The 26,482-nt window shown below is 49.2% G+C and overlaps 12 protein-coding genes across 12 annotated transcripts; 11 read left to right on the top strand and 1 right to left on the bottom strand.

The window, feature by feature from the left end:
* Positions 1–230: 230 nt before the first annotated feature.
* On the top strand, positions 231–2,024 carry N7489_001978 (SAP domain protein; the record flags this gene model as incomplete). The annotated part of the gene is made up of 1 exon (XM_056707733.1): positions 231–2,024. One exon carries the CDS (start codon positions 231–233, stop codon positions 2,022–2,024), a length of 1,794 nt encoding a protein of 597 aa, XP_056572035.1.
* An 867-nt stretch (positions 2,025–2,891) lies between these two features.
* Positions 2,892–4,744, top strand: N7489_001977 (OSTA/TMEM184 family protein; the record flags this gene model as incomplete). Its single annotated transcript, XM_056707732.1, has 6 exons — positions 2,892–2,931; positions 2,985–3,135; positions 3,211–3,505; positions 3,565–3,690; positions 3,759–3,908; positions 3,974–4,744. 6 exons carry the CDS (start codon positions 2,892–2,894, stop codon positions 4,742–4,744), a joined length of 1,533 nt encoding a protein of 510 aa, XP_056572034.1.
* A 554-nt stretch (positions 4,745–5,298) lies between these two features.
* On the bottom strand, positions 5,299–6,804 carry N7489_001976 (COP9 signalosome complex subunit 6; the record flags this gene model as incomplete). The annotated part of the gene is made up of 3 exons (XM_056707731.1): positions 5,299–5,750; positions 5,813–6,289; positions 6,357–6,804. 3 exons carry the CDS (start codon positions 6,802–6,804, stop codon positions 5,299–5,301), a joined length of 1,377 nt encoding a protein of 458 aa, XP_056572033.1.
* A 60-nt stretch (positions 6,805–6,864) lies between these two features.
* Positions 6,865–8,808, top strand: N7489_001975 (uncharacterized protein; the record flags this gene model as incomplete). Its single annotated transcript, XM_056707730.1, has 1 exon — positions 6,865–8,808. The coding sequence occupies one exon, from the start codon at positions 6,865–6,867 to the stop codon at positions 8,806–8,808; it is 1,944 nt and encodes a 647-aa protein (XP_056572032.1).
* A 300-nt stretch (positions 8,809–9,108) lies between these two features.
* N7489_001974 (DNA-directed RNA polymerase III subunit C31) lies at positions 9,109–10,013 on the top strand (the record flags this gene model as incomplete). The annotated part of the gene is made up of 3 exons (XM_056707729.1): positions 9,109–9,216; positions 9,320–9,566; positions 9,640–10,013. 3 exons carry the CDS (start codon positions 9,109–9,111, stop codon positions 10,011–10,013), a joined length of 729 nt encoding a protein of 242 aa, XP_056572031.1.
* Positions 10,014–10,525: 512 nt separating this feature from the next.
* On the top strand, positions 10,526–12,620 carry tah18 (NAPDH-dependent diflavin reductase; the record flags this gene model as incomplete). The annotated part of the gene is made up of 4 exons (XM_056707728.1): positions 10,526–10,684; positions 10,741–10,916; positions 10,966–11,064; positions 11,126–12,620. 4 exons carry the CDS (start codon positions 10,526–10,528, stop codon positions 12,618–12,620), a joined length of 1,929 nt encoding a protein of 642 aa, XP_056572030.1.
* Positions 12,621–14,008: 1,388 nt separating this feature from the next.
* N7489_001972 (electron transfer flavoprotein subunit beta/FixA family protein) lies at positions 14,009–15,079 on the top strand (the record flags this gene model as incomplete). Its single annotated transcript, XM_056707727.1, has 3 exons — positions 14,009–14,059; positions 14,216–14,864; positions 14,923–15,079. The coding sequence occupies 3 exons, from the start codon at positions 14,009–14,011 to the stop codon at positions 15,003–15,005; spliced, it is 783 nt and encodes a 260-aa protein (XP_056572029.1). The 3' UTR covers positions 15,006–15,079.
* A 1,716-nt stretch (positions 15,080–16,795) lies between these two features.
* Positions 16,796–19,000, top strand: N7489_001971 (lipid-binding SYLF domain-containing protein; the record flags this gene model as incomplete). The annotated part of the gene is made up of 1 exon (XM_056707726.1): positions 16,796–19,000. One exon carries the CDS (start codon positions 16,796–16,798, stop codon positions 18,998–19,000), a length of 2,205 nt encoding a protein of 734 aa, XP_056572028.1.
* A 1,381-nt stretch (positions 19,001–20,381) lies between these two features.
* On the top strand, positions 20,382–21,076 carry N7489_001970 (BTB/POZ domain-containing protein; the record flags this gene model as incomplete). Its single annotated transcript, XM_056707725.1, has 2 exons — positions 20,382–20,425; positions 20,476–21,076. 2 exons carry the CDS (start codon positions 20,382–20,384, stop codon positions 21,074–21,076), a joined length of 645 nt encoding a protein of 214 aa, XP_056572027.1.
* A 582-nt stretch (positions 21,077–21,658) lies between these two features.
* Positions 21,659–22,184, top strand: N7489_001969 (uncharacterized protein; the record flags this gene model as incomplete). Its single annotated transcript, XM_056707724.1, has 3 exons — positions 21,659–21,790; positions 21,886–21,996; positions 22,059–22,184. 3 exons carry the CDS (start codon positions 21,659–21,661, stop codon positions 22,182–22,184), a joined length of 369 nt encoding a protein of 122 aa, XP_056572026.1.
* Positions 22,185–22,567: 383 nt separating this feature from the next.
* On the top strand, positions 22,568–23,172 carry N7489_001968 (YbhB/YbcL family Raf kinase inhibitor-like protein; the record flags this gene model as incomplete). Its single annotated transcript, XM_056707723.1, has 2 exons — positions 22,568–22,688; positions 22,769–23,172. The coding sequence occupies 2 exons, from the start codon at positions 22,568–22,570 to the stop codon at positions 23,170–23,172; spliced, it is 525 nt and encodes a 174-aa protein (XP_056572025.1).
* A 567-nt stretch (positions 23,173–23,739) lies between these two features.
* On the top strand, positions 23,740–25,961 carry N7489_001967 (putative poly(ADP)-ribose polymerase PARP; the record flags this gene model as incomplete). The annotated part of the gene is made up of 5 exons (XM_056707722.1): positions 23,740–23,830; positions 23,920–24,033; positions 24,096–24,362; positions 24,440–25,182; positions 25,452–25,961. 5 exons carry the CDS (start codon positions 23,740–23,742, stop codon positions 25,959–25,961), a joined length of 1,725 nt encoding a protein of 574 aa, XP_056572024.1.
* Positions 25,962–26,482: the final 521 nt, after the last annotated feature.

Here is a 26,482-nt window from a genome sequence, read left to right as displayed (position 1 = left end):
ACCTACATAGGCAGGTAGTGTCCGGTTGCATGCCGATTTGTTCAGACAAGAGTAACGCTAGTCCAGATGTGGCTAGCGTCCTACATCATCGGCGCGCATTTCCATCGCGTCCCCAGATCCAATCCCTGCGCTGCAACCAATTGTTTTCCTTCTTTCTGATATAAACAACCGATCTCGTCACATTCGACTTCGCTTTTTATATCGACCTTTGATGTGGAGAGTTTGTCATCATGAGTGACTATTCATCGTTGAAAGTGGCTGATTTGAAGGCCGAGTGCAAGAAGCGCGGCATCCCTCAGACTGGCCTCCGCCTCAAGCAGCAGTTCGTTGACAAATTGATTGAGCTTGACTCACAAACAAACCAGGTAACGACCGAAGCTGCAGCTCCCGCTGAAGGATCCACCGAATCACAGCCATCTGCGCCAGACGCTGCTTCGCAGCCAAAGCCGCAGCCCCAACAACCAGAGAATGAACAGCTTGAACAATCCAAGGAAGAAACAATCTCACAAACGGAGGAGGCAACAGCACCCGTCCCAATATCGGACTCAGCTCATGATGGACAAATGCAGGCAGATGACTCGACCCAGGGAGAAGCAGTTTCGGCAGCCGATGTGAATTCGCAAAAAGTTGAAGATGTCGCAAAGCCTGCGGAGGAGGCACAAACAGAGGCAACTGCCCCTGAAGAACAAAAGTCTGCAGCTGCATCTTTCCAGCCGCAAATGGATGAAGCAGCCCAAGATGCGAAAAAAGAGGAGCCCGTGAAGGCTCAAGAAAAATCGGTCTCTGCTGCCCAGACCTCCGAGGTTGACACAGAGTTATCGACACCTCTCCCGGTGGAAGAGGCATTGGAGGACACACGCAAACGGAAACGCCGCAGCCAGAGCCCGGCTCCTACTCTAGAAGAGATTGCGAATAGGAAGGCTCGCGCAAAAGAAACAACCCCACGCGTGTTGCTGAAAGACGATGAGGTGGCGGCTTCCCGTGATGAGGGGCTCAGCAAGTTAAAGTCCGAAGAGCAAAAAACAGTGGAGGATCACGCAGACAAACAACCTGTTGAGACGCAAACAGACTCGCACCAAACCCCCACCAAACAAGACGCCCGGTTCCGCAACCTATTTGCACCTGTTGGTGCATCCTCCCAACCTGCTTCTCCCCCACGAGACATTGCCATGCAGGATGCAGACACCCCCCCAGCGTTGCACCCTGCAACTTCCGCCCTCTATATCGATGGCCTTATGCGCCCACTCCAGCCGACTGCTCTTCGCAAACACCTGGCCAGCCTCGCATGTGCACCCGGAACCACGGATTCCGACGCCATCGTTGACTTCCACCTCGATTCTATCAAGACTCACTGTTTTGTGAGTTTCAATAGTATCACAGCAGCCTCACGGGTTCGTTCTGCCGTCCATGGGACTGTGTGGCCCAACGAGCGCAACCGCAAGAATCTCCGAGCAGATTTTATCCCCGAGGAGAAGATCAAGGAATGGATTCAGACAGAAGATGAATCCCGAGACCGAGCTGGCGCTGCTGCCCGTTGGGAGGTGAGATATGAGACATCTGATGACGGAACCATAGCTACCCTCGCTGAGGTGGGCTCCGCTCCCTCTGGGCGGCGTGAATCAGGTTTCAATCGCACTCCCCCCTTGGGCCCTCGCCGCGATATGGAGCAGTTTGACCGTCGTCCCTCCAACGCGGCTCCTGCGGCTCCTGCGCCTTCGTCACGACCTGGACAGGGCTTCAAACCTCTGGATGAATTGTTTGAATCTACCACTGCAAAACCCAAGCTGTACTACCTTCCCGTTCCACGTCCCGTTGCCGACAAACGTCTGGACCAATTTGATGAGCTCATTCGGAAGGGCACATTCCCACGTCGCGGTGGCGATGAGATGCGACGAATTACTTTCGAAGATGACGATGAGTTCGTGGACATCGGGCCAGAACGATTCGGACCTGGACCTCGCTCTGGCCCCGGGCCTCGTGGACGGGGGCGTGGGGGACGGCGCGGTGATTCATGGCGCTCTTGAACTTTCGAAGGTTGAAAGCAACTTGCAGTTGGGCCATTGTTATTGGCCATGTACAATAGACTTTTAGCGACTGCAAAATGCTATGGAAAATATCAAATGTATGTAGTAGCTGCCTTCCTACTAGCCACTTCTGCAAACCTACGCACCGGGCGATATCATATCCCCATCGCCATTTCGAAATATAGCAGGCCAAAGCACCCCAACTCCGTCGGCACCTAGGACAGTTTCATATGTCTTAAATCCTTCTACAGTGAACTTCCGCTCCAGCTCTTTAGTGGTTAACCACTTGATCTTCGGCATCGGATCGGAAAAAGCGTAATAGCACCTCCACCACCTCCAGCACCGGTGAGTTTTGTCCAACCGATATTCGCATAATCCACGAGCTTTATTGAGATATTTGGAGTTGGAGCTTGACTCCTAGCCGGCCTCTAAAGTTTTAACATGAATAGCTAACTATAAGGACTAACCTAGGTACATATGAAGTGTTATGCTGTTATCCAATAACATACAATGTTGTATGTTCCAAGGTTGTATGTTAGGAGCCAAGAGCCAATAGCCAATAGCCAAGCAGATAAAAATAGATCAAAGACTAAGCCTTTCGGCATCCGATGATCCCCAAGAAAATCAGCCGATTTTCGAGACCTGACAGGTTGTAGCATAATCAGCCAAGAGAACGCCAATTCTTTACTTTCCATACTCCATATGGAAAGAGTTGCTTCTTCAATATTTCCTCTTTTGTTGATATTTGGTGGCGTCTTTCCCCTGTCGATCCGGATAAGATAAAGGGGAGAAGAAAAAGAAAATAGGTTCACTCCGTCAACAGCCCTCCAGCACTCTTTGCCATTTTCACCTTATCACGCAGCCACCATGGGCTGGCCAGTGTGCAATACCACAGAGGCCGAAACAAGTGTGTTGGCCCCTCCCGCCTTGAATAGATTTGCAGTGACTGACCGGAGATAGTTGACGAGGTCGCACTCTGGGATGGCGGGATTACATTTCATGCTCTAGCGCTCCTGGTGGGCGGCGCTTGCGCTATTATCGCATGTGTTGTGTCTTTTGCTCTCATTATTCTACATGCCACACATTACGGCAAGCCGATCGAACAGCGACAGTGAGTTTCCTTCTTTCCACGGTAGCGGTTAAAGCATGAACAGTATTGCTGACATGGTCCTCATCTCCGTCGCAGTATTATCCGCATCCTATTCATGGTCCCCGTCTATTCCCTCGTTGCATGGCTCAGCATATATTTCTACCATGACGCCGTCTACTTTAAGGTCCTTGGTGACTGCTACGAAGCCTTCTGTATCTCCGCTTTCTTCTCCCTCATGTGCCACTATATCGCCCCGGATCTACACAGCCAGAAGGATTACTTCCGAGGAACTCAACCAAAGCCATGGCTCTGGCCGTTGAGTTGGCTTCAAAAATGTTGTGGTGGCGAGCGCATCTGGCGAACCCCGCGCAGTGGATTGACATGGTTCAATGTAAGATGATGGACTGGAGCGCATGTTGAGGAAGTTTTACGGGACTGATCATTGTACAGATTGTCTGGGTCGGGGTTTTCCAATATTGTCTCATGCGCGTTCTTATGACCATTGTTGCAGTTGTCGCACAGGCTTTTGGAATGTATTGCGAGGAGTCGCTGAGTCCCGCGTTTGCGCATATCTGGGTACGTTTCAAGTGGTGATCAAGTCTTTGACTTCGTCCCCCGTCGATCCGCTAATAACCTATTGATAGACTATCGTCATCGAATCGGTCTCTGTCACCATCGCCATGTACTGTCTGATCCAGTTCTACCACCAGACCAGCCAAGACATCAAGCAACATCAGCCATTTTTGAAGATCCTGTCGATCAAGCTCGTCATTTTCCTATCATTCTGGCAGTCGGTATGTCTCTTTTGTTTAGGATCATCCGATAAAGTGGATTATTAACTTTTGTTTCCACTTTTTAGACACTCATCAACCTTCTAGTCTCTAACGGCGCTGTCACAGCAACTGATAAAATGGCTATGAACGATCTCAAAGTTGGGCTCCCGGAGTTGATGATCAACTGTGAGATGGCTATATTCGGTATACTTCATCTCTGGGCCTTCTCGTGGAAGTCTTACACCCTCGCCAACCCAAGTGAAGTGACCGATTTCTACGGTAACGGAAAGTCTGTATACCAAGGTGGACGGTACGGCATAAGGGCCTTGATTGATGCCATGAACCCATTGGACCTTTTCAAAGCCATTGGGCGAAGTGCCCGCTGGCTGTTCGTCGGCCGCAAAAGTCGTATGCTGGACCCCAGTTATCAGCCGCAAGACGAGTCACTCGGTCTCCAGCCACCCCAAGATGGCAGCGAGCTCACCCAGCACGGAACGGCTTACCATGGCGCTGGAACGGCCATGTCCGCAGGCCGAACGGGCCGCTATGGCGACACGCCGTACGAAGAGGGCGATGTGCTTCTAGCTCACCCCCAACCCAACCCCGAGATCGCGCTCACGGGCACTTCGCCGTATGCGTCGGACTTCGATGATCATGTCCAAAACCCGTCAACTAGATTTTACGAGCGAAGCCCGTCACCCTATGAGGATTCCTCGCTTCATAGTCATGACAATTTGCACTCGGAATCGCTGGTCCACCCTTATCCATCCGACGGCCCTCTCCGTGAGCAAGTCCCTATGCCCATACCCGATCCTTACCATCCTCCTCCTCCCTACCCTGGCAACCGTCAATCATGATCCATGTCTATGATTCAAGTATGACTCGGTGTAGACTTCGACTTCTCATATTGACAGGGCTTGCTTTGACATGCATGTTTCCACTATGATTGAGCTGCAAACATATTACTATTTCTACCTCACGCTACCCACGAGCACTTCGAAAATTTTGCGCTTTTACATTTCTCTTTATGTCCCGTTGTTTGGATAGGTATGGATACCCGCCTGTTTGCATAGCGACGTGTTTTTTTTTATGTCCTTTATTCTTTACGTGTTCTTATTCCCATTCCCCTTTTTCTTTATCTGTCATATCCCCGTCGTTGCATCGCTGTAGATTTGCACTTTTGTATAGTATCACCTGGGACCTCTATTGTCACTAAGTAAAACAGGAGAAATGAAGAATAATCATATCAAAATTCGTTATCTCGTCTAAACGGCCTTGAAACGGGCCAGGAAAGGAACACTGTCTAAGCAAAGCAAGTGAAGCCTAGGCCCAAGATCCAGCATATTGCCAATTGTGGGGGTATTTTCATGGGCTGAGCGTGGAAACGCTCAAGAATTGCATGCGACTAATATCACGAATACATCCCACTGCCAGAACCACCACGCCCACCTTGGCCATAGAACTCCTCATTGAAGCTCCTTTGAAGCATGGAGGGATCCTTGCGCGCGGAAGCTACTTGACGCGCTGTCTGAACAACCGCAGATTTGCGGCCTAGTTCGCGCATTGCCTTGACGTTGTCGCCGAGTTGACCGAGTAGCGACACTAATAGTACGTCGTTGCTTTGCGAGAGTACCTCGGTGGTGAAGGTGCTCTGCTCTGACGGAGAGAGGATGGACAGGTGCGAGAGGAGAGAGTTGACGTTGCGGAGGATTGGATGTGACAGCTTGGTGGCGGATGTATTGTCCTTTGATCGATCTGAGCTAAAATCCGCTTCTGAGAGACTGGAGAGGTAGGATTTGATGAGGGAGACGCGGGATTCGAGGGTGCGAACGGCATTGAGACGAGTGCTGAGGTTCGCGATTACTTTTTGAAACAGTCAGTATCACATCCAAGCAGCAGTTATGTTGGAATCTTTGAAAACTTACACTCCTCTTCCTCTTGTGAGAGCTCAACCTGTGAGCCCTGTTTATTTGACTCTGTCTGTTCTGTCTGCTGTGCGCGCTTGGTTGGCTCCTGTGTCGCATTCAAGGAAGCCGTGCCCGAAGCCTGGACAATAGTATCGATACCAATCATCTCTGATTCCCCGGTTTCCACCGAGTAGGGCAGCTCCCTGAATTTGATATTCAACACCGTCTCCTCGCCATCCACCTGCATGTCCTTGCCTGCATCGGGGGCGGTCTCGCCTTCATGAACACTCTCGTACACGGTCAGGGGAAGCTTGCCGCCATTTGAACTTGAATCTTGGAGCTGTGAGGGATGGAAGGCGAGGAAGACGGCGGATTCGTTGTAGTCCTGGAGGATTTGTCGGTGGAGGGGGAGATGGGCGTCATTCGGCCCGGTCGATGGCGCGGTTGACCACCATCCAACAAGGTCGAGAGCGGGTTCTTTGTGCACATCTTTGACTGTTATACGGTCAGTTTTTACTCGCTAGGGGCAGATGTAATTGATCTTGTGAGGGGTTCCGCGTACACTGCTGAAGACGTTCCTCAAACCATGCCGCCGGCAAAATAATCTCATCGTTCAGTCCGCAAGTAACCGGGCACTCGAAGGCATGCTCAAGCGTTATTTCCCGTCCATTCTGCTGGCCTAGGAGGCCGCCAATTATCGGCCCATGCTGCTGTCGGGCAGCGTGACGGGTAATTTGATCAGAGACAGTGAGGAGAACGAGTGGGTGTAGCTGGATATGGAGACCCGAATCGGATGACTTCTGAGAAACGAGACACTGTGGAGGCTCCATAATTGTAGGTTGCAATCCTGGAATGGCGAGGAACTTGTGGTGAGGTACGGAGTAGTAGAGACGCTTGGTTGATGCGGTCATGTTTGGTTGGTTTGGGGTCGATGCCTGAGGCGGATATGAGCTTTCCCCGCGGCGGAGGCGTCGCGAAGGGCCAGCTTCACCTGTCACAAAGGCATCCATTTCAGTTTTTTAAGTCTGTGTGACTGGCGCTTGTAACTGAAGATATTTCAAGAAATCACAATGTCAGTCCCTTCGACGTTTGATGCAGTGAGATCACACCTCGCTCAAGTCCAGGAGAACCCCTCCGTCGCCTTGGACATTCCTCTCATCGACAAGTTGAAGTTGCAACTAGTCGAATCCACCGATCGTGTTGTTCCTACCACTATTCTGTCGCAAATTTCCGCGCTCCTTCCCATCTTGCAAGAAGACCCTACACCTATTACAACCCTTGGAATCAGAGCTACCGCCTACTTCACCTTCACCGATCTCCAATCTGTCGATCCTCCGATCAATCTTGTCGCTGGCTTCAAGGCCCCATCACCACCAATCAATCTTTTAGCTCTCTCCCTATTAGCTAAAGCTGGGCAAAAATACAGTGAAGCTGCCATAGTTGCAGGTGATTCAGACTTGGTGGCTTCTCTCGTCGAGCTATGGCTTTCATCATCTTCGGGCGAAGTTGCACAGGCTGCACTCGACACATTATGGTCGCTTTTGGAGGTCGACGTTGCTAATCACCTGGAAAGCGGTGAATATGAGCACACTGGTGACGAGAGTCATGCAGGACAGGGGCTCTTGTGGAGGAGGGTATTCACCGATAAGGATGTCTACGGTCTGTTGTTTGGGCTATGTAGCCTCCAAAGTGATGCCCCCGGTGATCTTTCTAAACGCGAAAGAACGCTCGCACAGGGCAGACTAATGACACTCTTGGCAAAAGCCGGAAAACTACGATGGGACATCATCTCAACTGCCCAAGTACCGGAGATCGAGGCTAAATACCAGAGCAGTAGTCTTCTGCATTTTGCAACCTGTCATATGGTCCAAGTGACAGATGTCTTGATGCACATGACGCTGCTCAACTTCTTCCGCGAGCTGCTAGAGATCGATGGACCGGGCCTCGTCGCTCGAAGCTCTGTGCAGTCCAGTTCCACTTTCTCGTCCCCTGCCCTCGACTTCCTTGTCGAACACAAACTGCATTCCCAAGTGCTGACTTATTACCTTGATGAGTCCAGGTTGGACTCGGTGGATCTTCTCTACCTATCTGGTCCAGTGATGGCATATGTGGCTCGGTACGCCGAAATGTATCCCAACCACTTGTTGCAGAACCCCTCTACCCTACTTGATGGGATTATCTCCCGCATCAACAGATCTCTCGCTATTCCTAGCGCGCAATGGGCACATGGTGAAGTACCCACAGGTCACCTTGCTATTTTAGCTTCACTGCCTCGTGTGCTTCTCGTAGAAGCGGGAAAACATGGTGCCAACCCGGTTCTCGCAATTCCCACAAACCCTCCCAACAGCGAAGCTCTAGATGTTCTGGCAAATGTTTTCCACGGACCTCAGCGAACTGGGGTTTCCGATTCAATGAATTTGAACACATCCGGCTCAACTCCAACTGACTGGGAACGTGAAGCAGCTGCAGCGCGCATTCTCTACTTCCTCTATGTGAACCAAAACCCCACTTTCTGGGACAATGTCGTAGGGGCTGCCGACGTGCTAGTGATGAAAGATGTTGCCCTGTCGGCCATCAATTTTATGAAGGCTATTACGACAGCGAACTGGAAACCTTCGCCTTCAGCACCTGTTAATCCGTCACGGTTCCAGCTGCCCTCCGAAGAGGGTCTGGGTCAGCTGTCTCCGGCCACTAATGGATTTTTCCCCACGTCAGGAGCATGGGCAGTTCTCACCCCACCTGCCCTGACTACCCTTCTTCCATATCTTTTCAAGCCGCCTCGCACTTACGCAGACTTCGTCGGGGGTGGGGCAGGTGATTCCCAGAGCGTCGTTTGGAAAGTTGCCACTGCGAAACATGATGTCCTCGTCGCGTTGCACAGCCGGTTGCCTGAAACTGATGGCCAGCTGGAAGGGTTCGAAGACATTATGCAAACGTTACAACAGCGCGTGAACCAGGGTCCCTGGGGACCCGTGCAATCTGGCGGTACCCAGGTAGTGACTGCCGGACTATGATGTCACAATAAATTGGAAAAGCACATGAAGCAGTTTATTGAGTATTATGTAGTCTCTTTTTCAATGAAAACAATAAGTTCAATGGTCTATTGTGCACGGAGTACCCGGTAAAGATCTGCGCATTGTTATCTTAGCGTCCACGCGGGGAAGCATTGAGGGAATCTGCCAGCCCTAGTGCTGTTTTGGGTTGGCGGTGAAGAAATGTAATTTTCCGGAGTCATTATCATCTGTCCGCAGTTATATCATGAAGAATGATCCCCAAATTCGTTGACCCTTATTAATTCACGTCTTATTACTGCAATGTCGCGTCGTGGGGCACCAAAGGGCAAAAAGCCTCCGGGCACCGAGTTTACTTGGGACGCTGACCCTGGCGGGGAGCCAGACACAGCTCCAACACCGTTATACCCTGTATGTTTGCTTCTTGGCCTGGCTCTCCAGGAAACTGTCCCCTTTCAATGCGCCAATCTTCATAATGTCGAAATCCACAGAGCCTAACTCTCTCTATCCTCAGAAATACACTGTCCCCTTTGCTCGGAAGTTGAGCCCCGCAGAACAAACCCAGGTAGACTACTACCGGGAGTTACGCGAAAGCTTTCATGAGGGCCCCTTCTACTCCGTTCTTGATGCATCATCTTCCAGCGCCAAAAAAGGCAGCGCCGCACGCGCCAACTTCGACGCTTTCCATGGCATGCCCACTTATTCCGGCCGTTATCAAAGGAAACGGCGCACCCTCCCCAAGATCACCGGACGATCTTATTGTAAGCTCTTTCCTGTTAGCGTTGGTTTTTCTACCGCTGTGGATTACTGACTTCGCATGCTTTGACTGTTCAGTCCTGAAATTCTTCCCCCGCGAGCTATGGCAAACCCTCCAGCCAAACTTCCGACCAGACACGTCCCTGGATGGCTACCAGGCCCAGGCTTCAGTCGCCGGAGTGAAGCGCGGTTTTGAGGACGAGGAAGACGAAGCTGGGCCTGTGAAACGCACGGCTGCTGGGGAAGACGAAGAGGAAGGCGACGCAGATGCAGACGAAGCCGCATTGCTTGAGGGGGATGATGAGGAGGAAGAGGAGATCATGGACGATGACTTTTCTGAGGATGATGACGAAATGGGCGGCGATTACAACGCCGAACAGTACTTCGATGATGGTGAAGATGATATTGGTGATGAAGACGGTGGGGGCGGCGGCGGCGACGATGAATTCTGAAAAGCAGATTGACGATACCCTTTATTCTTTCAATTTAACCTTACAATGTTTACTCCAAGTGAGACGAGCAGCTCGTAACTTCCAACTCTTAAGGCCTATTAGGCAGTATACAAGGGACTTAGTTCGCTTTGAGCCAACAGCCCCAGAGTAGATATTGGCCAATAACATAGGATACCTCGCACTCGTCATAACTATATACGCACCACCTCCATTAGTCCCTTTGACATGCTTGTTCAACTATGGAAAGTATGAAAAGCACATGCCACGTATCCAAGGTTTCATCCACACTTCTTAGACCTACTTTTTCAGCATAATATAAGCACAGAATTAGATTATCTCCCTCAACACCTATTCTTCACAGAACAATGCATCCATCGTACAATGTCAACTCAGGTAGGCGGTATATAAGGCGGTGGGTGTTGGATAAGATTGATTGGTTTCTGGGTGACGTCAGCCGATTTTCGGAGGGGCACAGCAAGAACTGTTCAGACACTTCCACACCAGAGCACAGAATGGGCGACAGCCAACGTCCACGTCCCTTAGAACGGTCCGTGCTCATTTTATATGGCTCAGAAACGGGGAATGCGCAGGAAGTGGCTGAGGAATTGGGCGCCTTGACCGAGCGGCTCCGTTTTGCGACACATGTATCTGAGTTGAATCAATGCAAGCCGGTATGCACTTTTCTGTAATGACAATGACCCTCTAGAGGCCTAATACCAATGGATAGGAATCTCTTTTTTCATACACACTCACCATATTTGTGGCATCGACCACTGGTCAAGGCGATTTGCCGGTCAATGCGCGGTCTTTTTGGAAGTCGCTCTTGCTGAAGAAGCTACCTGCTACCTTTTTGACAGGCATAGACTTCACTTGTTTTGGGCTGGGGGATAGCTCGTATCCTAAGTATGAAAGTTATTCTACTGTCGTGGGTTTCAACGGCTGATTGTGATAGATTCAATTGGGCGATACGCAAGCTCTATAAACGACTACTACAACTTGGTGCAAATGAGATCTATCCCACAGGTGAAGCAGACCAGCAACATCCAGAAGGGTAAGTTTCCTGACCCCTCACCTTGGATACCTGTTCACGACTTACATGGCATGACACACAGACTCGAGGGAACCCTCCTACCATGGATGACGGATTTTCGAAAACATTTACTGGATAGACATCCTCTTCCTGCTGGACAGCACCCGATCCCAGACGATGTGCGCCTCCCACCAAAGTGGAAGTTGGAATTGGTAGGGGGAGATGATTCTGTCCCAATGCCCCAAGTCGCCGTCTCAAGTAAACATCAACCTTCTACGGATGAATATCCGGGGCTACACCATCTTGACCATGACTACCGACCCATCCCACATGCTCTATGTGCGACGTTGACTGAAAATCGGCGTGTGACTCCGAAAAAGCATTGGCAGGATGTGCGCCATATTACCTTGACCATTCCAGACTCTGTCTCTTACGTTCCGGGAGACATGATCGCCATCACACCGAAAAGCTCTTCGAATGATGTTCAAACACTCATTGACTTGATGGGTTGGAACGACCAGGCAGATCGACGAATCCGTCTCGTTTCAACAGGAGATATTCCATCGCCACCACCAATTCTTGGCCTCGACTCATATCCCAACCTCACCCTCCGTGCCCTCCTCATAGACTATCTCGATATCAAAGGGATACCCCGCCGATCGTTCTTTTCTGCAATCGCACACTACACCAACGATGAAATGCACAAAGAACGGTTACTAGAATTCACAAATCCCGAATATCTCGACGAGCTATGGGATTACACGACACGCCCACGACGTAGTATACTTGAGATCCTGCATGAGTTCGACACTGTCAAAATTCCCTGGCAACACGCGATATCTGTTCTCCCGGTCATGCGCGCCCGTCAATTCAGCATTGCCAGCGGCGGAAAGCGCAAACAGACTGCTGATGGTAATACACAATTCGAGCTGCTCATTGCCATTGTCAAATACCAAACAGTTATCAAGAGAATCCGCGAGGGGGTCTGTACCAAATATCTATCCGTCCTCCAGCCAGGTAGCACCCTCCGAGTCCAGCTCCAGCCCGGCGGTCTCAAATCTTCAGTCCAGCAACTGACCGCAGCAACCGTGCTCATTGGACCGGGCACTGGAATTGCGCCCCTGCGTTCCATGCTCTGGGAGAAAGCGGCACTTGTGAAGGCTTACCGCGAGGAAAACCCCGGCGTCAACCCGCCGATCGGGCCTACTATTCTCCTGTATGGCGGCCGAAACCGAGAATCTGACTTCTTCTTTGAGAAAGAGTGGACGGAGCTCAGCAAGCTCATCCCCCTACAGGTACTTGCCGCTTTTTCGCGTGATCAACAACGCAAAATCTACGTGCAAGATACTGTGCGCGAGAACTTCCCTCTCTTCTTCCGGGTGTTGCACGATATGCAGGGATCTGTTTATATTTGTGGTTCTTCGGGTCGCATGCCTCAAGCTGTGCGCGAGGCTCTCATCGAAGCCTTCCAACATGGAGGAGCTCCTTTACCAGGGCAGCCTTTCACCCGTTCCCAGGCCGAGGGCTATCTCATTGGCATGGAGCAAACTGGCCGCTACAAACAAGAAACTTGGTGACCGGTATGAATACTTAGCTTTGACCACAGCTGAATATGGGATATTTTCCATGTACTGAACATATCAGCAAAGTTTGAAAACGTACATAGGAAGGTCGCCATCTACGACGCAATCCTATTTGAAGGTTTAGACTAGCATGGCCACCTTGGGTTTAAGTCTATCATATGGTGCACATCATTGTCTCAAAAATGTATCTATCTACAACCTGCCTAGTTACTATGTAGGTAGCTAGGCCATGATGACGTCGGCGCTCTACCCTTTTTTTTTGACATTCACCCCGAGTACTTGGTATTTAATGCATCTCTATTCAACAATAAAATACCGCGTTTTGGTTGAGTGGTCCAAGACGATTGACCAGAACCTTGATGATCAATTCCGTTCGCGGGCGTCGCAGCCCTCTTTTTATTTTTGTTTTTGTTTTTTACTTTTCTTTTCAGCTCATCCCAATCCATTTTATGCCATGGGGAAGTAGCCTTGTTGGGGCATAATTTATATAATGGAGAGGGCAGCGAAGCTGTTGAACAGTTACCTATATAGTTTATGACTAAGTCGACAGATCACAGCAGGGTTTCCTTCTCAGTCTAGTCAAATCAAATGCAAAGACAATATCCATTATCACAATATATGTAGGCTGTATGGTTAACCTCGGCAGGTTCGGTGGTGTATGTACGATGAGGAATTGCGGCCATCAGCAACCTCATACTATATACTCCCATAACTAATTGCCGTCTTGTTCTTTCCCATTGGGCTTACCCATGTGTCTCTTTCATTGTCCTTGTCGTTCTAAAGTTAAATTGCTGTGGTGGCCTTGAACCCCTGTTTAATTTGATATTGACTTATGAACAGAAATGGTTATATATTTCTAGTCAGGTACGCTACATGCTACAACTTACTTCGGTGCTCTAGTGCTGTAAAACCCTTGCTGTCCTATTTGACCGGGGTAGCCACATTGGTTATCACGGTCTACCAGGGGAGCAAGTGTACAATGAAATGCACCATGAATGGTTGATGTATATGGAAGAAAGAGATAGTCAATCAGTAGTATACATAACAAGAGCGAGCCAAAAATGGTAGGCTAGGTGATTTCGAACCGCACTCAGTAAAAATCAATATTTAGCAACGCAAATATCACAACGATGCTGAATACCAAGGTACCTGCAGACTTACACCATATTGACACTCCTTCTCCGATCCCAAGCGCTTGTTGTTATGATGGCCGCAAAAGGGCACTGTGTTATGAGGAGTCAGTGGTGCGACGAGGGTTAAACTCGGGCCGCGTCGGCGTTTTTGATTTCTTGGCTCTCCGTCACCGCAGGCTTTCTCCCTCCGAGCCTTTAAACTTCCTTACATCAACTCATTGGCCGTTGCTCGACTATTGATTACACAGAATGAGCGGCCTAAGGATATTGGTGCCCGTCAAGCGCGTGATTGACTATGCGGTAAGTCAAGCACCCATTCATCATGACCCCTCCAAGTGCAGCTCCGGGCGACCGACGCTCGGAGCTGGATCTCAACCGACGAGGGTCATGGAAACCGCCCGCCACTCACTGTGGGATTAGAATATCATGACTGACACCCCCATCTGAACCAAATAGATCAAACCCCGCATCAACAAAACCCAGACCGGTGTCGAAACCGCTGGTGTCAAGCACTCGCTGAACCCTTTTGACGAGCTCTCAATCGAAGAGGCTGTCCGCCTTCGCGAGCGCAAGGGCCCCATTAAGGTCGAAGATATCCTCGCACTTTCCGCTGGTGGCCCGAAATGCCCCGATGTCCTCCGCACCGCCATGGCCATGGGCGCTGACCGAGCCTTCCACATTGACGTACCGGACAAGGGCGACGGCGGCCCGGAGCCGCTCACCATCGCCAAGATGCTGCAGGCCGTCGTTAAGGAGCAGAATGTGAACCTTGTGTTGTTGGGTAAGCAGGCCATTGACGGTGACCAGGGTCAGACTGGTCAGATGCTTGCTGGTCTACTTGGGTGGCCCCAGGCTACGCAGGCCAGCAAAGTGGATATTAAGGATGATGCTGGTACTGTTGAGATTACCCACGAGGTCGATGGTGGTGTTGAGACTCTCCGCGCCAAGCTGCCTATGGTTATCACTACGGATCTGCGGTTGAACGAGCCGCGGTACGCTAGCTTGCCCAACATTATGAAGGCCAAGAAGAAGCCCCTTGAGAAGAAGACTCTCGCCGATCTTGGTGTCGAAGATACACGGCGGCTGAAGACTCTGAAGGTTACTGGTATGTGTTTTTGGTGGTTCTGCTATTTTGTTCGTGGGATTGAGCTAATGTTCTGTAGAACCCCCGCCACGGAAGGGTGGTGGCAAGGTCGAGGATGTCGATGGCCTTGTCTCCAAGCTTAAGGAGCTTGGTGCGTTGTAAATGCGCTAAGCTTGTTCTTGATTGCACTGCGTTTCTATACCATTGCCTTTGAAATGTTTACCCCACTAGACTTGGATTCGTCTTGCACATTTCTCCCGCAGTTTCTGATGGCTATGCTGCGTGGCGAGGCATGTGTGCATGTATTGGATACTAGATCTTCATATAAATGAAAAAAAATATTCTTTATAATTGATAGTTTGTACTAGGCCCAATAGTTCCAATCGGTTAGCATAGTGCTCGACTATGTTGTAGGCATGCTTTCTGTACGCATCTATAGTCATAGTTTCCAAGGGGCCACACTACTGCAACATCGTGGGTCATAATCCGCCACAGCGGCGCTAAGTGGCTAGATCTCGTCTACGGTCTAGGTAGGTACTAGCCACCCCATATCGGTATGGCTATACATATATGTATTGCTCTTTCGGCCCAACCTTGGATGGTCACTTTATTGAAACCTAGCAAAACTACCCAATCGGAACTCTATAGCGCCCAAGATACATCTTAGCCCGAGGCAATAATATACTTCAGCCCGAGGCAATAATATACTTCAATTATCAGCCACGGAGCCCAACTCTCCCCGATTGGCTGTGATGAAATGTTCCGAGAGCCTCACAGCCTGAAGGACTTTCTTACGGATTAACTAGCATTGCGAAACACCAAGTAGGCAAGACTAGAGCACATAGTTCTCGAGTTTCCCTATCAGGCCAAGTACATTAGCGTATTTGGGTTATGAAATCAGCACAAAAGACGATCTCGCATTATTATACTCTGGGGATACACTAGATTTGCGCTGGCAAGATTTCAGCTGAATGATATCTTAAATCGAATCGCTCTAGTACAGATACGGAGTAGTTATAAGGAAAACCGAGCCGATGAATGCGGACATTGCCTATAGCGTGGTGGATCTGCTCAGCCTCGATTGAGCTGTCATCTATGGGATCCACTGGGGCTTGAAGATGCAACCCAAGTCAAAGGGAACAGATCAACAATAACAATGTGTTTCATATGGGTGTTTATTTGTTAGGATGGAATACGGAGTACAACATAGATAAAAAAGTTTAAGCAAATGCCTTGACACGCGTTCTAGCCCTGGTCTCTTCTAGCCCTGGAGACCAGGGCTTTTTAATTTTTCCAGGTGGGGGTGTGAGGTATGTGATTATCTGGACTGGTCATTTCTGAGAGTCAGACGTACAAGATCTCAGATAGTATTCCAAATGTAACAAGCAATAGTATCATAAGTAGAATATTTTCTATAATAGTATAGAGTACTCCATATACATCGATACATTACAGTATATAACAAAATAGAAGGAAAAGAAGAGAGAAAAAAAAAAAAAAAAAAAAAAAAAAAAAAAACCAGCTGATCCATGGATGATGACATTGCCTCGAACCTTGGAACCATGGAAGAGCATAACGTTTTTGTTCTGGCCCAGGCCCTCTTAAACTCTTCCGTCTCCGGGAAATCCTTTTTATCTTTACCTATCCTCGTCTATAATCCGGTACATTCCTATGAGTATACTTTCCATACGTTCGCAAAACACATTCCTCCCCGCATTCCTGGGCTGCAACCGCAGATCCCAAATCTTCGATCTAGCTGCAAACATTCCCGATCACATTAAGAATCTGCCGGGATTCATGTTCGCGGCGTAAGTCGTGTTTCAGATACTGCCCCGTGTATAGATCTCGCCCTTGTTCAGCCTTTTGCGGCGCGGAGCGCATCCAACTTTTTGCTACTTCTTGAATTACCCTATAATAGCATTATAGTCTCTTCTATCTGACAGCCATCCGCCATGGCCCCAAACCGGTGGGAGAAGACCAAGAGCATTTCGAAAAAGGGCTTCGATAAAGCATGGGACACTGTCGACAAGCTCGGCGGCCCAGTCAACCGCCTATCGCACAAGTTGGGCGCCGAAGCCTTCTGGCCTATGACAATCGACAAGGAAGCCGATAAAGCCGCGCGCATCCTGCGCAGCTTCTGCAAAGATGGCTTCTATGCCCCCGATTCCTCAACCGGCACCGATGAGAATGGCAAGATCAATCGCCCCAAGGGCAAGCAGCGCGTTATCCAAAAGATCCCAACACAAGTCCTTAAAAATGCCAAGGGAATCGCCATCTTCACTACTATGCGTACAGGTTTGTGGATGAGTGGCTCTGGCGGTAGTGGCGTGCTGATCGGTCGCCTCGCCGAGACCGGCGAATGGAGCCCGCCATCTGGTATCATGTTACACACGGCGGGAATAGGCTTCCTCGCTGGCGTTGATATTTACGACTGCGTGGTCATCATAAACACATACGAGGCGCTGGACGCATTCAAGAAATTCCGCTGCACGCTGGGCGGCGAGGTCAGCGCAACCGCAGGGCCTGTAGGTGTGGGTGGTGTCCTCGAATCCGAGGTGCACAAACGCCAGGCACCAATATGGACATATATGAAGAGCAAAGGGCTATACGCAGGCGTTGCGATTGATGGTACGATCATCATTGAGCGAACCGATGAGAACGAGCGCTTCTACGGCGAGAGGATATCCGTCGACGAGATTCTCTCCGGCAAAGTCCGACATCCACCCCGTGAGCTAGAAACCCTCATGCAAACCTTGAAGGCCGCACAGGGCGACTCTGACGTCGACGAGAGTTTCGTCCCGCCATCGGGCGAAACACCTGGCGATCTGGAGCTGACGGAAGACGGGCAACACATCTTCGGCGTGCCTGCTGCTGACGATCCTGATCCGTACGGGGTGAAGGCGCTGGAAGCGGAGGGGCTTTTCATCCGTGAGGCCGGCACGAAAGCGAGGCCAAGCTACGAGACATTTGAATTTCGGCCCAACCTGGACAGTCCTGTTTATAGCACTTTCTCGCGGCGCAGCATGGATAGCTCGCCGCGCAATAGCTGGCGTGCGAGTGTGCAGAGCTCCAGAAGTTATGCCAGTGTCGACCGTGGCACGCAGACAGATGATACCCCATTAACTGAGCCTACGTCAGTCAGCCGTGCGTCTTCTCACAGCGCGAAGAGATCGTCTCTTGGCCGTCCACCGATGGATACCTGGGATGAAGATGAGGACACACACTGGGATACGATTGCTATCCACGGTGATGAAGAACACGTTAAGGTCCGCCAATTGGAGGGCGAGGAGGCGGAGGATAGGAGAGCGAAAGCGAGCGCCTGCGAAGATACACACGACGACCCCGAGTTTGAGGATGACGACGAGCACTTCGAGATCCACGAGGTTGGCAATGCCACGGTCACACCAAGGGAGAGTGTCCCGGCCTCGCCCACGAAGGTGGAAGACCAGACGACAAAAGGTGACACCAAGCGTACGTCGCCGAGCTTCACCCGGGCTCGTCTGGTCACAATCCCGGCTCGCACTCCACCTACCTTGCCCCCGCGGCACCCACGACACGTCCCGGGCTCTGGCTCAAGCCGTGCCTCGTCATCGCCTACGGCGCTCTCGTATTCAAGCACTAACACCTCACCCACAGACGTCACTGAGGCGGAGAATCTCGAACATTTGGACAAATCCCCTAAGGCGCCTCCATCGCCGGAGGTGGCCAAGACCACTCCTGATATTCCTACTACGAGCGAAGATGAGGAGTTCGTCGACACAAAGTCGGAGGCCCCTGCTGAGAAGGACGAGTTCCACTCTGCTAACGGCGAGTCGGAGACTGAGGATAATGTTATTACCCTCGGAGACCATACTGGCACCGAGACCGCCGAGCAGGAGAGCGAAACGGACAGAGAAGGCGAGAAGGGAGTCGAACCTGAACAATCTCCTCAACTCCAAAAGACTCCCGATGTTCCCAAGCTCGCGCCCAACATCGAGGATACCCCGGAGGTAGAAGAGACCCTCGACAAGATTGAAGCCAAGCTTGAAGCTGAGATCAACCAACCCGAAGGCCAGAAGTCTGAAAAGTCATATTCACAAACTGACCGCGAAGTACACGACGAGTCCCCTGGTGGGACTAAACTCGATACAACCTTGCCCCATGCTAGGGCTGAGTGATTTTACACATCTTGATTAACAACCTTTTTGCACTTGCCTTGGCTTTCTCGATTTTATCTTTTTCTCGATGCACACCTTGCCACGATACCTCACAACGTCATGTACACATCTGACCCATTTGGGGGCTCTTGGGTCATCCAGTCTCAGTCTCCTCTTTCTATACCTCTACCATCCCCCGTCCCTCACCTCCAACCAGGAGTTTCATGTTGTTGGTTTTCTGCCATTGATTTTAGCGTGTCTGCATTTTAGCGAGTGGTGGTATTTGTTTTTTTCCCCCTGGGTCAGGTCGGAGAATGGGTCTTTGGGTTCCTTGCCCTTCATTTGGAGAGCTTTCGCTCGAGTTGCATTATATCCTGTTTCCCGGACTTGGAATACACTCTTTTGTATATTTATCTTTGGATTTTATTTTCCACTTTAGTCGGTTAAATTGTTTTACATCGATTATCTGGTACAGTTCTATTAAATGGTTATATGTAGTCTGAACATTATCCCATGGGTCCGACATGCTGGTGCCTTGGTGCCTTGTCGCCTGCAACTTTAGACGTTCGTTTCTCTCCAACCTTTCTAGTTTGACATTTTGGCATACTGCTGTCATTGTAGTTTTGCTATCGGAGGACTGGAAAACAGCCCTAACTGAATTAGACCTCTCATGTCAAGCACCTATAACTTCCTGCGAATCTGTTATGCTTCCTCACCGAGGAAGGGAAAACTAAAGTAGTCCTATATATAGCTCTTAGAAGCACTCAAGGATTCTTGAGTTCCTTTTGCCGACTCCCCTCATTATTGGGACAGATAACTTATGGCAATTTAGAGGAGCATAGCATCTTTCTCTTAGAAACAGCTTGACTAGACCACATAGACCACCTTTGTATAGCTGCGTCGTATTGCTGATACTGCTTTTTACTGGAATGCTCCTGTCATGACAGAAAAGTCTTCTAGAAGTGGGAGGTATTTCAAAGACACTGAAATATGTAGATGTTAAATTGAGTCGATGAAAGACGGGGAAAAAATGGACAGTCGATAAGAGAAAATGACAAGGTAGTAATACGTCAGTGAAGCTGTTTGGCCATTGGTAAGTGACTGAGTTCTTAGACTGTCGACTTTTCCCTTCCTCTTTTTCACCATCCATCTCCCCGTCCATTCTCCATCCATTATCTTCTCACTCAATCTCCCCCCCCTCCTCCAAACCCATCAAGAGGTTCTAACTCGATGTCTCGATGTTTAATCCTCCAACTACTTAACCTTTGCAAACCTTTCATCTTTCATATGATATCACGGTTTGAGAGAACCTCGAGAACTCCCTCACTTCAGTCCTACCAAGTACGATCTCTCCAACCGAGGCTTCGGACTCTCTCGGGCGTCATTCGAAGCACAAAAAGAAATGGCTCGAAATTCTGTGCGAAACAAGAAAAGCGACATCACAAAGTAAGTATCGCGGCTGAAAACCTTCGTTTACTGCTGCTAATTCAACTCAGAATCCAAGGACCGACAGTCACAATCACAGTCGGGCCCTCAAAGTCGCCTTTTCATATCCACAAATCACTCATCTGCACATCTTCACTTTTTTTTCAAAAGGCTATGTCCGGACCGTGGAAAGAATCCAAGGAGCAAACTCTTGAGCTCCCGGAAGACGACCCCCAGGCATTTGCGCTATATTCACACTGGCTTTATTTTGGCAAAATCCCAGTGATCGACGAAGGAAACAATAATTACAAGGAGTACTATGACCTTGTCAGCTCATATGTGCTCGGGGACAAGTTGCTCGACGTCAAGTTCCAGAATTCAGCTATCGATGCAATAGTCGAGAAATGCTCTGCGCCTGATCCTCACGATGAATATCGTTATTACCCCTGTGCGTCCTTGGTCAGTTATGCTTACACCATTACGACTGAGTCTGCTACAGTTCGAAAGCTATTTGTGGACATGTATACGGATACTGCGGAAGCCGGATGGCTGACGAGAGAACTTCCAAAGGAATTTCTCTATTCAGTGGTTGAAGGTCTTATGAAGAAACGAACCGCCCAAACAAAGAAGATTAAAGCATCTGAATATTATGTGAACCCCTCTGCGAATTGACTCGGAGGGCCTCAAGGATCTTGTGATCCGATTCCAGGTCTCTATGGCTATTCAAGTATGGAAATTTAATCATTCTCAGCCGGATTTTCTGATTTCATTCAACTTCCAACTTCATGAATTATCTTTGACTCAGATGAGGCAACGGGATTCCCAATATCCAATGCTTGTATTCTTCTCATTCCTTGAAATTCGTAGCCTATTGCTTTGACGCACTCGTGCACAAGTGCCTGCTATTTGCGTCACGGTATTCGGGGCCACACATTGATAACTGTGTGTGGCTAAGTTCCGAACAACTTTGGCTTAAGAATCGAGTTTACTGTGAACCAATGTGTTGTGACTTTTACTATCTCTTTTCCTAGCCAGCCTGCAAGGTAAGGCTACCTTCTTGTGTCTCAGTTCTTGTTGTCCTTGATTTAGCATATTGTCTTACGAGTATCTTGTTGTAATTGCTAGTTAGATCTGGCTTACTTAGGACTCCTGGTTAGTAATTATAACCATGTCAACCTTGGAAGGATTCAAGCTATTACGATAAAATATACGCCTCCAGGAAGCGCAGGCGCGAAAAGGCCAACTGCCCGATCGATGGTTATTGCGGCATTCCACATCTTGAAGAATAAGCCAATCAAAACCAAGCTGCGAGAAGGACTGTGGATAGTGATGCCCACTCCTGAGTCTCGACCAACATGGAGGCAGCTTGAACAATTGCCGTATTTGGTAAGTCCTCTCTTCCATGCCCAGGTGGCGTGATGATGCGACTATCTCTGGCCTTACTATGGCCTTAACAATAACTGACAGATTCCTTCTTATAGTCCGCAGTTGTATGGGAAACGTTACGTGTGTCCACCGGAATTGCGAGTCGATCGGCTCTTGTCGCACCTAATGAAGCATTGGTCTACAAGAATCACACCATTCCTGCCGGAGTATGTGAAGCCACTGCTAGTAGCTCCAATCCCGGAATTTATGTTGACATGATCAAATGTAGACTCCTGTCAGTGAGAGCAATTACTTCGTTTTCACGGACCCCGAGATCTTCCCCGATCCGCACACCTTCGACCCAGACCGATGGTTACATGTCGCTGCGAAAGGCGAGCATCTAATACCCCGATGAGGGGAATGCCCGTGTGCAAGCTACTGTCACGAAGGTGATCGAGGAGTGGTCATCGGAATGCAATGTTAAATTTCAAATTCCAAGGGAAAAGAGCCCAAAAGAAAAGAGGATACTTGTATTATGACCCACCGAATGAGTGGAAGAATAGATGCTGTAACAGAATTGGAGATACCTCATATACCTACCTAGGTAGGTAGCGATATAAGAATACCCAAAAGGGAAAGAGTTATCTCCGCGTTAAGTCCGAAAGCTTGTGCAACTTCCAAGGCTCATTTTGGGAAGGACCTGCTCAACTGCTCAGGTGACTCCTTATTCCATTGGTACGTCCAAAGGACACGTCGGAGATTTCATCTCTCTTTCATCGCATCAAGGTTCCATCCAAAATGCCTTCGGATAGCCACATCGAAGCGGGCCTCTCCCTCATCGACGACAAGTCCAAGGTCCTTGGCTTGACCATTGGCAGCCATGAGAACGTGCAGCCAGGGACATGGCTCCCCCGCAAAGGTACGGACTGTTTCATTCCCATCACTTCCATCTCCCCAAAGCCGTGTGACAATTGAAACATGAACTCACAAAAACCACAGCAGCTCAAGAGCCTCCAAAGCTCTCCTTCCCCGGTGCCAACCCCTCCAGCACCTATCTAGTCGTGAGCTTGGACATTGACGCACCTTTCCCTTCCTTCGGCATTCTGAGCCCCATACTCCACTGGATACAGTCCGACATCAAGGTCACCAGGGATGGTGCGCTCGAGTTCGATGCGCCCTTCATCGCCAATTACATCGGCCCTGCTCCCCCTCCTATGAGCACACCCCATCGGTACATCTTTCTCCTGTACGAACAGCCTGCGGACTTTGATCTTAAGGCCCATGCACCTGCTGGTGGCAAGAAGCTTAGCAACTCGAATCGCATGCGGTACGATCTTGATGCTTGGGCAGAGGAGGTCAAGCTTGGTCCTGTCTTGGCTTTCAACTATTTCACCTGCAACTAGCTGGATCTTTATCTGTTCTAATGAAATTGCGGCTTGATGAGTTTCAATGAGGAGGATATGGCGTTTCTTATGGGGACAACCTGATCTCACTAATTTCAGCTAATGGATGTTGCTATGCTTTGATCAAATTAATCAACAGCTCTCAATTTCTCCTTTCTCCACGTAAGATGCTATACTGTAAATATTAAGGAACATCCACATGTATCTCCTCTTGCTTCTAGTATTTGGCAGTAATAGATGCACAAAGGGCTTCTCGACTTCTCGACTTCTCAACGAGCCACTGTGAATTTGCTAGATATTTTCGGGTAAGCTTGTACCCCCCAGCCTTAGGCTTCAAAGGAGAAGTCCTGGGGCTTGAAAGGTGCGTCTTATGATGTCTTTGTTGGTTGTTGTTTGTCTGACAATGTCATTGTTACAGTACCATCAATAGTTTAAAAGGGTGACCCAGTTCTCTCACGATGATGTTCTGGGTTTAATGTTGATAATTTGTCTTTGGTTCTCTTTTGGATTCCCCCATAGAGCCCTCATAGAGCTTGAATTAGTGGGGATCTTCTCTCATCGGCAAGGATGGCTTCTAAAAAGCCGGTAGACAAACTGGCCGATAATCTGAAGGGTTTGGTCATCGGTGCAAGTGGTACAATTCCTGGATATCAACATGGTATGTTCCTACTCAAGTCATAGCAAAGTCGTATTGAATAGAGAGACATATCCTAGATATCATTTGATGAATGACACCTTGTTGCCTAGGAGAAATCAAGCGGATGGTCGAAAAATGTGGTGCGAAGTTCGCATCGATGAATATCGGCGACTGTACTCACCTGGTGACAACCGAGGAAAATGTCAAGAGGAAACTGAAAAAGAGTTAGTGGTATCGAGTTTCGCATCTGACATAGGCGTCAACTGACAGGTTGGTTTCATTTCAGTCGATCAGGCTGATAAACTGGAAGGATGCCAAATTGTGAACATGGATTGGTTACTCCAGAAGATCGCAAAGGATATTCCGAAGAGCGTCCAGGAAAAGATACTCGAGCGAGAGAAGAATGCGGACATTGAGCCCAAAGGCAAAAAGCGTGCGCGAGAATCTTCGCTCGGGGACGACCAAGGCAACTCTTCAAAGAAAACGAAGGATGAAGACCAGATCAAGCTCAAGAGTATGATCGCTTTGGTTGACGAAAGATACCCAGTACCGAGTAAGTGATATATGTAGTATTTCTTTTTTCTTTTCTTCTTTTTTGGAGGCTTGAGTGTCTGACGTTTTGTTCCTTAGGTGGTACGCTTTCCGTTTACCAGGACGACGCGGGATTGGCATGGGACGCCACATTGGTCAGATCTGGTCAGAACAAAGCAGTCGAAGTTTCGCGCATCCAACTTCTCGTTCATGGCGAGTCGCAGACGTTCCACACGTGGGACTTGCAGTACGAGTTTGGATCAGCGGAGGAATCAAATTCAATTGGAAAGGCAGGAACCTTGGACTCGGCCAAGCGTACCTTCAGGGCGAAGTTCAAGTCACACAGTCATCTAGCCTGGAAAGACCGACATGCTATTCCCAATGCTAAAGGCTGGATTTTCCTCGGAACACATCACAGGGAGGCTCCGATCTTCACCAGCAAGACCACCCCGTTGCCCGCAAGTGTTGAAAATGTTTTGAAGATTATATTCACATCAGGAAACTTGCCGAACTACCTCCGCCTGCTACACACTCGCGGGCGCAGCGTTTTGATTGAAAACAAGGTGGATAAGAAAAAGCTCCTGGTTGGGATTGCGGTTTTGGGCAAGCTGATGGATCTCACCAACCCTCAGCTGGCGCCTGTCTATAGTTCTAAGGCGAGAAAGAGGTTGTGCACGATCTATGAAAGGCTGATTCTCACAAATTTGACTCTTTCAGACACAAAGGATACCGTCAGGCAGGAATTTGAATCCCTCGATCTCTTACTCAAGTTGCGCGATGCCAGCGAGATTCTGGAAAAAGAATCCCAGTCTTCTTCGTTGGCCATGAGCCAAATATCCCAAGTACTTGGTCTGGCAAAGATGACCCCAGGTACATATCCTTCGTGCCTCTCTCTCTCCCCCCTTTTCTGGGTTTTGAGTGCTATGCGGAAGAGAAAAAAGACCAATCTGACCTTTATCCCTTGTTGACAGTGAACGAGAAGTCGACAGAGTTCAAGATGCTCCGGGACTACTTGGAAAAATCTTCCAGTTCCAAACACCATTATCAATTCAAGGCAAGCTGACTCTAAATTGTAGAAGTAAAAACCCAGTCTAACGCTTTCACATCCTAGGGGGTCATCGGCGTGTTCCGTCTCGAACGTCCCGGCGAGGCAGAGCGTTTTACCCAGTGGGAAAAGGAAAACCTTGCTAGTGTTGGAGACCGGCGACTTCTGTGGCATGGCTCAGCATCCAGCAACTTTGCAGGGATATTGAGTCAAGGACTGCGTGGCGATGGAATTGTCAGTATCGGTGGGAAGAACTTCGTTTCTGGGGTATACTTTGCCGACATATCCACCAAGTCTGCGGGATATTGCCAACAGAAAGGGGAAGCCTTGATTTTGCTGTGTGAAGTTGAGCTGGGCAAATCCTCGGCCCTTTCAGTTCACCATGTTGGTGGCACTGTCCATACGAAATGGCGTGATGCTGAATACATCCACGCAGATTTCAAGGGGTTCCGGGTGCCAGATGTTCGCGTCGGAACGACTACAGGTACCGGCTCAGGCTTTTATCACAGTGAGTACGTCGTAAAGAACCCAGCACAGATTCGTCAACGGTATTTGTTCCATGTCAAGGTTGTTTGAAATGTCAAGGATTTTAGGGAAGACGCTTGAGGGATTTGGTTTGGGAAAATTGAGAACTACAGAACGTTGAACTTTTCCTTTCTGAACGTATCTGAACCTATGCTAGTGCAATACAATTCGATATTCTCCATTACGTCCCGTAGTAGATGGTTATGTGAATGATGTTGTATAGGCATAAGATAACTAGGGCATTAAATATCAGGTGGTCTTGTCTTGGCACTCCCCGAGGTCCCCGCACCCCGCTTGCACTTGGGATCTACAACCCTTGGACATCCATGGTCTTGTAGCTCTTCTCTTGGGTTTTTCTTTTGTTGCCCACAATTTGTTCAGGTCATGATTTACTTGTGGACCACCGCATTGGCAGTAACTGCTGCGGCGCAGTATTTTCCGCCCGTACCAGATGGGTTGAAGGTAGTTGAATCGCAGCATCAAAAGGGAGTAAAGATTTCATACAAACAGGTGCGATTCTCTCCGAAGTTCCTATTTATAGGTAAAATGGTCAATTATTTAAACTCCGATAC

The sequence above is a fragment of the Penicillium chrysogenum genome, assembly GCF_028827035.1.
Source record: "Penicillium chrysogenum strain IBT 35668 chromosome Unknown utg000001l_segment0_segment0, whole genome shotgun sequence".
Classification (NCBI taxonomy): Eukaryota; Fungi; Ascomycota; class Eurotiomycetes; order Eurotiales; family Aspergillaceae; genus Penicillium; species Penicillium chrysogenum.
Note: the sequence above shows the minus strand (reverse complement) of the source record. Positions and strands in the feature narration are given on the sequence as shown.